The following is an 11,536-nucleotide window of genomic DNA, read 5'->3' as shown; positions in this document are numbered from 1 at the left end:
TACGGCCAACCAACTCAACAACTGTCGAATCACAATCGGTTATCGCGTCACCAAGAACAACATACGTCATTTCTTTCATGCGCATCAGGTGCGAAATATACATTCTTTATTACTCGCTTGTTAATATGAAGTCAAACATGCTTGAATTTTATTCGCAGAACAGTTTGAAAAATCTTGATCTATCCACTTTTTAATACTAACAAATAATAAATACGCGTGTACATTATTCTCTGCATTACTTAAAACATTACCAATACGCTTTAAATGCTCTTTCACTGTAAACCATTTACAAATTTAAATGCGAGTCAAATGGATAACTCTTCAATGATTTGCAGAGTTTCTGATGCAACAGCGATGTATTGTCGATTTTTGAGGCTCGTTCTGCTTTCATGGTACTTTTTAAAATTTATAGTGCCCAATTTATATTTTCTAAACCAACATTGATATTTATGCTTGTATATTTTCTATATTCCTTTTACAGCACGAATAGTGAAAGGCTATTTAGTTTTACTGTGATATATAGACATTCCGATTCTGTAACTATTGTACATACACACAAAACTCTTTTAATTTAGCTCTTCTTACAGTAAATATTGGAGAATGTCTGTGAATTGCTATAACTTGATTCAATCCATTTTTAGTCGTAGTATTGCAAATGATATACATATAATATCCATATTTTTAGTTTACAAAAAATCTGTCCTAATCCTTTCATTGCCACCAAAGGTGACATTCCATTTGAAAAGTTATTTAGTAGTTTCATTTTCTTGCTTAATTATTTTTGTTCCAGGAAACAGTTTTGATGAACCATTGTTAATATCATTTGTTGAAACCATAGAGTAGAGAACATTATGTATATATATTCTTTACTCTATGGTTGAAACAGTAATGAAAAAAATGACAGATTTATATTGTCCGAAATCGGGTCATGATTTTAATATTGTTATTTCAAGTATATTATTTAATTCATATTTAGAATGCATCAAAATATTTTTTCTTAATAAAGGTCATTATTTTCTGTATAGCTTGTGTTCTACAATAATGGTTGTTTTTCAAATTATGTTTTCAGTTAAACATAGAATCGAGATTCATGCAACAAAAACGGGATGAACTGGCTTAAATTGTTTGTTTTTAATCAACAAAATTATATATTGATTCTATGGGGGCCAATATAGATTTGTTATGGCCAAAACTGGTCGGCGCAGAAATAGCGGTGTTGTGACGGCTCCCTCTCTTCCGGCAAGCTTGTAAGGGTTCGGACGCGTGCCGTCGCGCGTCCGCCCCATTCTAACCATGTAAACACCGTTAACCGTCAAATAAAAATATTACTGCAGCGGCTCAATCTGTGTCTCATTGCCACCCGCCATCAGTAACCACCCCTAAACTGGTAACCTGCGACGTGATCCTGAGCACGTACATGGAGTCAGATTCAAAATGGCAGACACAGACGCCGCTGCAGTACAAAAGCCGAGCCGCTGCTGAGCTGTTTGCTGCCATCCCGCCGGTGCTTCCCTGGACCCGGACTCGAGCTGGCGGACCACCAAGACGATGGGCCTGCGCCCCCGACCATGTGCCGCCATCGTCAGCCACCGTCGCCACTGACAGACGCCGCCACCGACCACGTGACCCAGGAAGCACCCGGCGCCGCCACGCGCCTTCAGCGGGAAGCCACCGAAGTGCTGCCGTAGACCAGGCTCGAGTGGACCACGCGTGACCCGTCACGCACCCGTAGGGCTACGCCCCCGCGACTCCGAGCTCGAACCACATGTTCGGGGCCCGTCACGCGCGCGCCCTGTGTAGCTGCACCGACGCACCACAGGGCCCCGAAAGGTGCTCCCGGACATGCCCGTTCTTCTCGCGCCCCCTGGAGCCCTACGCGCCGCCCGGGTCTACGCGTGTTCCACTCGGCTTGGAGCGAAGCACGCCGCGCGTCACTGGAGGCCGCGCCGCCACACCATACGTCACGACTTTGCTACTTTTGCGCCGCCAGCATTTAATCAACAGCAGCGCCAAGGCCCCCATACCTCCCCCTGGTTATAGTTCGCAATTGTAAATTGCTAGGGCCGGAGCCGTATGGGGGCCAATATAGATTTGTTATGGCCAAAACTGGTCGGCGCAGAAATAGCGGTGTTGTGACGGCTCCCTCTCTTCCGGCAAGCTTGTAAGGGTTCGGACGCGTGCCGTCGCGCGTCCGCCCCATTCTAACCATGTAAACACCGTTAACCGTCAAATAAAAATATTACTGCAGCGGCTCAATCTGTGTCTCATTGCCACCCGCCATCAGTAACCACCCCTAAAATTCGATTAAAAATAAAAATATCTTAGTAATATAATTTTTAATATTTCTCACTTTTTAATAAATTTTTATAAAAAAATGTAGTTGCATTCTGTATTATGTTAAAAAAAATACATCAAATTTTTCGCAATAAAGAATAAAGATATCGAACATATACACTTTTCAATGATAAAATAAAACAATAAAATTCTCAAAATTATATTTCATACAAAGAAAATGCTGATGTGGTTTTTAAAACATTCTTTTATAAATTGTCATTCCATAATTTCCATTTTTTTTACATTTCGTATATTCAGTGATAAATTATTTTAATTCTAAACATTAGAACTGCAGTAACAAAATATACTAATTAATCAATAATATATCTGTATCACAAATTAATAAAACATGCATAACAAATTGTCTACTTTTTCCCTTCCGTTAGGCTATATCATCTTAACATTTCAAATCAACATGTAACATATTAAATTGTCATACTGAAGTTCTAACATCTAGTAAAAACATAAATTAATTACCGAGGATTCAGGATAGGATATGAGGTAACAAATACACCGATAGCTCTGAATCCTCAAAAAGTATTCATATTTCGATGCGTACTGGTAAATAAAAGTGAATTAAAATGAATAAACATAATAGTTTATTTAAAAATCAATTAATTGAAAATAATTTCATAACATGCTCAGCAAATCAAAGTGTATTATGGTATGTGTCATTTTTTAGTTATTCATACATATACATTTACATCATCGTTTCGAGCTGTCATAAGAATCTCATCGCCAGTCAATGTTCAGACATTAATTGCTTGAACGTAAACGTTATAATTTCGGCATCGATGCATAATATATATATATATGTATATGTACAAACATGTATGCTTTTGAATGTGTTGAAAAGAAAATACATTTCACATATTTAAACAACATTATACAAATGTAAGATACAATATTTAGTTGATTTCCATTTAATACTTAACAATTTATACAATCAACATTTTTGTACACAAATAATTTTGAATATTGTGTTTTATTAAAAGTTTTTTTAGTGATTTTATATTAATAATTATACAATTCGCCGCATGACGCGCGTGACACGAATCACAAACGACGAGACGATTACCACTGTCCAATAATATATGATTTTCACACTTATTCACAATTAGTTATAAACAAACCGTATTTAAAAGGTCCCGGTGATGAATAGTAGAAACTGAAACACTTTTCAAGTGAGTTTTCACAACACAGCTCTTAAGGGGCGGATAGCTTGCAATGCACGAAAAGAAATCTGCTAGCTTATAGCTTCTCGTTTTAAAAAACATACACATATGTTACGGAAACTTCTAATTGATAACATTTATTCATTTTTTTCTGTTTATATACTTTTTAGTTATTAATAAACATTTTTGTTAATTTTTTAAATTTAAATCCAATATAACTAAACACCACACAGTACTAAAACGGGTTCAGCGATCAGTTAGGCCGTCCTCTGCCTCTTCCGCCGCGTGACGATCCATCGCCTCTCTCCTGTGAAACGATCGAGTATAAGAATAATATTTGATATTGAATTGACTTTTCAAAAAATAAATATAAATGAAATACCTTATGTGAACGATATCCGCCGCCGCCACTACCGCCGCCGCCTCCTCCTCCTCCTCCTCCTCCACCGCCACCGCCACCGCCACCGCCAGATTGTTCACGATGCTCTCTGTAGTTTCCGTGCTCGCGATCTCCGCCTCTGTGCCCTTTATAACCGGAATAACCGTCTCCGTTGTTACTGTGATCTTTGCTATAGCTTCCGCCACCCTGGTCCTTATGAAAACCTACATGATCTTTATGAAATCCGCCACTAGAATGTCCGTGATCTTTCGGAAAGCCGTGATCTCTATTAAACCCACTATTATGATCGCGATTGTAATGACCCTTGTTTCCGCCGCCGCTACCTCCTCCTCCGCTACCGTACGAGTCGTGCTTGTTGTCGTATCCCTGATGGTGTTTGCTTCCCTCGTAACCGCCTTGGTGCTGATTATCTTTGTATCCGCCGCTGCCGCTCGGAGGTCCCGCGTTCGGCTCGGGAGCTTTCCTCATGTCTTCCTCCTCCTGGCGTTTCTCATAGTGGATAAAGTCGTCGAAGATAGACGTGGAGTGTCGATAGCTGTGCATCAACCTGAGCACCTGCAAGCCTCTAGCATGAGGTATCTCCTGAGTGTCTCTCGAGTTGGTCACTGGTTTATTTTCGTTATTTTCGAGCCTGATGTGACGGAGTTGCATGTTCGGCACGTCCTTGACGTATATCCAGCGTACTTTGAACTGTCCTTTCCATTTGTCTTGGGCCCACACGCTCGAGTTGGACTTGTAGTCGACGGGGCTCACCATCTGGGCCATCCCGCAAAAGTGTCCACTGCCGTTCACGGAGAAGAAGAGATACACCATGCCTTGAGCTCCGTCCTTTGTGCGCTCGCGAAACGCAGTGTCCAACCTTTTGTTGCCGTGTTCGGTGCTGCACCAAATTTCATATTTGATACTGCGGTGGATGTCGTCTTCCGAATACGACTTGATGACGAAGAAGCGTGCATCGCGAGCGCTCAGGTCGAAATCGGTCGGGTTGTAGTTGTTCTTGGTGCGAAGCTTGTCGAGGACCGGGTGAGCGGCGGTCGGCGGTTGGGGGGGCTGAGGCGGCGGTAGAGTCGGCATCGGCGCGGGCGGAAGCATCATCTGGGGCTGAGGCCTCGGAGGGGGTGCGCGGGGAGGAGCCGGGCCGGCCCACGGGTGCTGGGCGGCGACGGGAGGTCCCGGCGGCGGCTGCTGAGACATTGAGATCGTCTGCTGCTGGACAGGCTGCGGTTTGGGCGGAGGGGGTTGAGGCGGAGGCTGCGTCGCCGTCGGACCGTTGTTCTTGGCAGTCTCCCATGTGCCGATGTCCATGTTGTGCTTTCCAGGAACGATCGGCGGCGGAGGCATCCCCGGTCCCTTCTTCTTGAGACCGGAGCTCTGCGTCGGAGGCTGAGGCTTGGCGGGCTGGCTGGCGATGGTGGCCCAAGTCTTCTTGGGCTGTCCCGAACCATCCTTCTGCTCGTGCTGCGGTTTGAGATCCTTCTCCGCCTTGGCGTCGCCGAGAGCGAGCCCCTGCACCCCGGCCTCGACGGCTTTGAGGCCGTCGGGGACGTAGTGTCCCTCCGTTCGATAGTAGTCATCGTACTGCTTGGCTCTGCCCAGCTGTCCGCCCCAGGTCGAATAGTCTCCGTTTCCGTGGAAGTAATTGAACGTCGTCGCCGACGTCGGCTGACCGAACGTCGTGGAGAACGGCGTCGTCGACGGACCGAACACACCTGTATGCGAAAAATTAAAATCTGTTGATCGAAAAAATAAAAAAAACAACCACTGTGAGAAAAGTTATAACGCAATATTTGAAAAAGTATCGTGCGTATATAATAGTAGTCCGGAGCGAGCGTACCCTAAACACCTTTATAAAAGCATACCTTCCATACCGTAAGAATCCGGCTGCGGATAGCCCCCCAGGAAGGTCATCGTGTCCGTTCCGTTGGCAGACCACGTGCCGTCTCCCACTCCGAACGCTTGGTATTGGAAGGCTGCCGTTCCGGCCGTCCCGTAATACCCTAATAATATTCAGTCGGGCGTAAAAACTTTGCATAGTTAAAAAAATGGGTACTTCATTAGTGCGTTGGCAAGTTACGCACTCGAACGTATGAAACGATTCGGTACGAGTGCGTAACTTTGAGCCGGCGGTGAACTTAATTTCTTAGTTTATGTTAGAACGATACAACAAATGAAATATAATGTACGAATGCGATCACAATCGAAGAATGAATGCGAGCGAAGAACGAACCGGCACTGTAGGGATCCGTCGCCGATGATATGGGAGGCGCGTACGAAGGAGCCGCTTGCTGTTGATGACGCCATGACTCGGCCAGCTCCTCGCCCGGACTCTCTAGCTGTTCCTTCGATACGTTCGAAACTGAACAGAGCAAATTGAAAATTTGTTATTTTTCGGTATGAGTAATATGGAAGATTTCTCTCATAAAAGGATCCTCAGAATTGATGATATACGATAAAGCAGCAGTTCCTATTTATTTTAAAAAGCAGTTGTTTAAAATAATTTATTTATAATGCAAGAAAGAAAACATTTATAACTGAAACAATATAATATTAACACTTTACCAACCGGCAGTTTCACTGCCGGATTTACTCTAAATACCAGCATTTTTCGCAAATCTGCGCGAATTTTACCTTTTTTATTTAAATTTATGTATCTTTTGATATGGTACGAATATTTCAATGAACTTTTCTAGACATGTTATGAATATATCAATGCATTGATTCAAGCTATTATTAAGTGGTTCGCAGGAAATTGAAATTAATTTTTACGTTTCCTTATTAGTAGTTTTTAAAATTAATTATCCTGAATTAAAGTATTATAATTAAAATTTAGTTTATTAGCCGTGTTCAAATGTAAATTTATAAACTTTTTTTTCCTTATACTTTTCTTTCAAATGGTGTAGACAAAAAAAAAATATGATATTTTATACACAAAAATATAAATATGTATACACAGGCCTCGTATAACACGGTCATATGGTTCCACAAAAGCGCTGTTATACAAATCCATATTATGCGAGGTTTGCAGTTCATACAAAATCAGGGTTTGCGTTCCAAGAAAAAAATCTAAATTAGTTAATACCCTTTATTTCTTAAATAAACAATCAAAAAAAATATACATTTTCATATTTATCGATTTTTTTTAATATGTAACATATAATAGATTATTCATTGATCATCGCTATCATTTAAAATTCTATATGTACGGCTCTATTACGAGATCAGTTGTAAGTTTTCATCATCAGAGGACTCTGGAGTATTTTTGGATTTAACCTTTAAGAAATCTGTAATAAGTGATTGTCTACTTTTAGCATATAACTCTTTACGTATTTCGCTATAAGGGGCCAAGTTCTACTGTAATTCCCTCTTGAACTTCAAACTTCATTCCGTCATAGGATAATTTTCTGTAAAAAAAATGTTTTAATTTATCAGCCAATCCCAAGCAGTCATTTATTGTTTTTAATGTGAAACATTTAGCTACTTCGCTGCATCTGCTTTCTGAGTCATTAACTATGGTAGTTTCATCTAACATTTATTCTTTTTTGTTCTTCTTTCTTTGCGCCATTATATGCTGTTTTTGTTCGACCAATGAAAGAAGGCTAACGAAGTAACACAAGTTATCAAAAATACTTAGGGTGATGTTTTAAAACTTAAAAGTGTCATTATTATTTTTAAAAAAATAAGTGGAAATAAGGACCTCAAGGGCATTGCTCGAAAAGGACGACCTCAAAAATTAGACGATGATGTCCTGAAATCAATGGTGGAGTCAGATCCTCGTCAGACCATAGAAGAGTTATCGACAAGGAATGGCTGTCCTTGGTCTACAGTCCAGGATCATCTACGCAGTTTGAGAAAGGACCATAAACAAGGAATTTGGGTCCTGCATGAATTATCGGCAACAACGCCGTACCATCTGTGCATTCCTTACCCTGTTTTGAAGTTGACCTATTTTTACTACGTATTTGTAACTGGAAATGAAAAGTGGGTGCTATACAATAATCCTGTAGGAAAAAACAATGGCTTTCTTCCGAGCAAGTACCTGTTCCAACTCTTCGACCACCCCTAACAATAAAGAAGGTATTTTTTTGTGTATGATGGGATTTCTCTAGTGATACACTGAGTTGCTTTAACCTGGAGAAACCGTTACAGCGATTGTGTATTGTAAACAACTCGAACGATTGAAACATGACATTTAAAAGAAACAATCTGTTTTGATCAATAATAAGCCAAGAATTTTGCATCATGACAATGCGAGACCTCATGCTGCAAAATTGGCTCAAAAAATATGGAAGGTTGAGTTGGAAGTTTTACCCCATCCCTCATATTCACCAGATTTCGCAATGTCTGATAACCATCTATTTAGGTCAATAGAACATTCGTTACAAAAAAATAATTAAAATGTTGGCGAAATAAAAAAAAAATTTAGAAAAGTTTTTTATTCAAAAACCAAGACTTCTGCAAAAAGGGAATTGAAAATTTGCCTACACGTTGTCAAAAGTTCATTAATAATGATGGAATTTGTTTTTAAATTAGTATTTAATATGATCTTGTAAATAAATGTTTTTTGCAAGCAAACAAAAATTTTGATTACTTTTCGGTCCACCTAATAGTAAATGCATTAAAAAGAACACAGTTGAACAAATATAAGGCAACATAATCTACTATACAAATCATTTTTTCTGGTATTTATGTAATATGTATATTTAAAATTATTCCTATATCTCGACTTTTACTGTTTTCCACAGTTTCAACCAGGGCTGTAGAGTCGTTAAAAAAAAACATGACTCCGACTCCGATTCCGATATTTACCAACAACACGACTCCACTCCGACTCCGACTCAAAAAAGTTTAATTTTATCAGGTATTTTTGGTGTTTTTCTACACGTTTAATATTCATACGCTATACACATTCATTATTACGCAATTAAAAATTCATAAATTTCATAATTTAAAAAAATGGTCGGAGTTGCTCATTTTTCACGACTCCGACTCCGGCCAAAACACCACGACTCCAACTCCGACTCCACAGCCCTGGTTTCAACAATATTTCCCCATATTGTTAACATTTGGTTTCAAATATTCGTAACTTTTTATTTTTCAGATTTTCTGGTAAACCTTGATTTTTTCTTATGGCACCGTAGATTCTAATTTTTTTGCTACTGTTATAATTTTTTTTCATATAAAGATGTTGCCATTTGTATTCATTGTTTGATGTTAGATGTGATATTTGATTTTTGTAACGAAATTGCGGATCAGTGACACTGATTCACAAACCATTCTTATAAATATACCGTACTTTGTGAGCTTACTAGGGGTTGTATATGCGAAAATTCAATCTTCCACGCCATGGGATTATACTCTTGTCATATTTTACTATTGTAAATATTGGAGTTTCTATTAGTCCGATATTTTTTTCAGAGATTCCTTCAAGGCTTGTGTTATCAGCAGAAAAAGTTACTCCTGACAATCCTTCAAATGGCTGGTTACATCTAATTAAATATCAGTGTCTTCTAAAGCATTTTTTGTCCATCTTCCTCTTGGCTCACGAGCATCATAACACGTGGACGATTTCTTTCATTAACAAAGGAGTGTGAATCGCTATCACTATAATTTTCAATGGCATAGTTTTTCTCTATAATACTTTGTTTAGGGCCATTATGGTCGTAGATTAAATTATATTTAAATTTAGAACTACATATATATTCAACACCATGTTATGTATATGTAATTATTATATTTTATAAACAGTATTTTTCGATTATTCACATTCGCGCTTCACATGACAGCATTACTGAAACTGATTCTTATCCATTAGTTTTTATGTGCATTGTGCTAATTGATACCTAAAAATAAATCCCTTGGATAATAATTACTTAAAAAAATGTGGGAGTCTCACTAATCTGACAATTTTGAGATTCTCAGCAATCCAACACAACCTAATAAATATTTTTTAAAGTGCATTTGTCTAAATATATTTAAATAAAATGAAACACTAAACATACATTTTAATTCGACATGGAAACCAATTAAGTGTCAATTGGTGTGACCGGTAGGTAAAGTGTTAATAAATTCTTTCAACGATATTTTGTTTCTGTCAGCGAGGAGCCAAAATCTACGTTCACACTGCGTTCAATAGGCAATAACAATCAAAAGTAGAAAGATCTTGTTTTTTCATTCGTACTAAAAAGCAAGCAATTGTATGCATTGAATGACATCGTTCTTGTTTTTAGATGACAACGGACACGAGGTCCAATATTCCATTAGTAATTTATCATCTGTGATGAACTTATTAATATTTTTGCACTGATAATTACGTGAAAAAATAAGAACTTTTCAATTTTCATTGTGCAATAATATGGAGTTATTATAAGTGGAGAGATTTGATGGTGGTCAAGTTAAAAGAGCTATTTCTTGATAAAGAAGTCGCAGGGTCGGGAACCGCCGCAATAAACTTTTCAATCGGTAGCATATGACAGCGGGCGAGGGGAGCGAGGGGAACGAGGGGGGAACGGCGCATAATACGTACCGGGGGCGGCTGCCTGGCCTTTCATCCGCTGCTGGACGGCACATGCAACAAAACAAGGAGGCGGTTAAGAGTGGCGGCGTCCGTTCGGCGGCGGCGTCGAGAGGAAAAGCGAGAGGACGCTCACCTGGTCTGCCACGCCCGCTGACATTGGCGCGGCGCAGTGCGCGGGCCGAACGCCTGTGGCCTGAGGCCTTAGACGGGGCCACCGAACGAGCCGAGGGCGATCGCCCGCTCCTTCGGGGACGGGCGCGCCGACACGGCCCTTGCGACACGCGCTTGGCCTAAGCGCGACTTCGACCGGCCAGCGGCCGAGACGAATATAAATTCGTGCCGAGCCACTACGTTGCCCGCCCTGCGTGAGAGCTAAACGGTTAGCGCGTTTCTTAGCGCTCCCAGATCGTATTAATTTTTCTTCAATATTAACATTATCGTTGCAAGATTTCGACATATTGCTTACTTCAACATTATACCAATTCAATACACTTAATTCGACTTAAATTTTAAAATAAAATTAGCCGAGCGTGACAAAATGCGTGTTCGACATTTATAGTATATTTTCTCTCCGAATCAGCCCAAGTGAGAGACTGTAAACATTTCTTTATTTATTCATATAAATACGAACTTTATGTCCTTACAAGTTGTAGTAACACAATTAAATTAAATACGAAAAGAAAATTATTAAATCACAATTTCAATCAAATATTATAAAATACAGGTCGATCCAATTCGATTTTCCTGTGCTGACAGTACTGTAAATCAGACAACTGTCGACATTTATGAAATGGATCGGCTAACCACCGCTCAACGCATTATATTTGTTCAATTATTCTACAGAAGTAACGAATTTTACGGGAAGATTATAGTCAATTGCATCATCCTACTGAGCGAACAATTCGCAATGTAGTGAAAAAATTAATGAGACTGCAAGCGATGGATATAGAGCATGGCCTATGCATTGTCGTGGCGCCCATTCAGCCGAGAATATTACTGCTGTAAGCAGAGCCGGCCCTAGGTTATTTGGCGCCCCAGAAAAAAAAAATTTTGCCCCCCCCCCTTATTAACACAGTAGGGTGTATCAAAAAACTAATATCAAATTATATTCGT

At 39.8% G+C, this 11,536-nt stretch overlaps 1 protein-coding gene and 2 long non-coding RNA genes across 10 annotated transcripts; 2 read left to right on the top strand and 1 right to left on the bottom strand.

Moving 5' to 3' along the window:
- Positions 1–53: 53 nt before the first annotated feature.
- On the top strand, positions 54–1,161 carry LOC148230906 (uncharacterized). Its single transcript, XR_015810985.1, has 3 exons — positions 54–88; positions 336–392; positions 1,070–1,161. It is a non-coding gene; the product is annotated as an uncharacterized LOC148230906 (long non-coding RNA).
- Positions 1,162–3,692: 2,531 nt separating this feature from the next.
- LOC148230904 (YTH domain-containing family protein 1-like) lies at positions 3,693–10,727 on the bottom strand. 8 transcript variants are annotated; one of them, XM_088194507.1, is made up of 6 exons: positions 10,557–10,727; positions 10,433–10,463; positions 6,137–6,265; positions 5,769–5,906; positions 3,892–5,639; positions 3,693–3,816 (listed from the first exon to the last, which is right to left on the bottom strand). In XM_088194507.1, the coding sequence occupies exons 1-6, from the start codon at positions 10,578–10,580 to the stop codon at positions 3,763–3,765; spliced, it is 2,124 nt and encodes a 707-aa protein (XP_088050633.1). In that variant the 5' UTR covers positions 10,581–10,727; the 3' UTR covers positions 3,693–3,762. The 8 variants fall into 8 exon arrangements, with proteins under 8 accessions (XP_088050633.1, XP_088050637.1, XP_088050635.1 ...); XM_088194511.1 differs by having other exon boundaries at positions 3,892–5,618; XM_088194509.1 differs by having other exon boundaries at positions 5,778–5,906.
- Positions 6,802–9,617, top strand: LOC148230905 (uncharacterized). Its single transcript, XR_015810984.1, has 2 exons — positions 6,802–8,650; positions 8,936–9,617. It is a non-coding gene; the product is annotated as an uncharacterized LOC148230905 (long non-coding RNA).
- Positions 10,728–11,536: the final 809 nt, after the last annotated feature.

Source organism: Plectrocnemia conspersa, unplaced genomic scaffold (assembly GCF_051122295.1).
Source record: "Plectrocnemia conspersa isolate PC_06_02 unplaced genomic scaffold, ASM5112229v1 ptg000010l, whole genome shotgun sequence".
NCBI lineage: Eukaryota > Metazoa > Arthropoda > Insecta > Trichoptera > Polycentropodidae > Plectrocnemia > Plectrocnemia conspersa.
The sequence above is the reverse complement of the archived record's forward strand: the minus strand, read 5'-3'. Positions and strand labels throughout refer to the sequence as shown.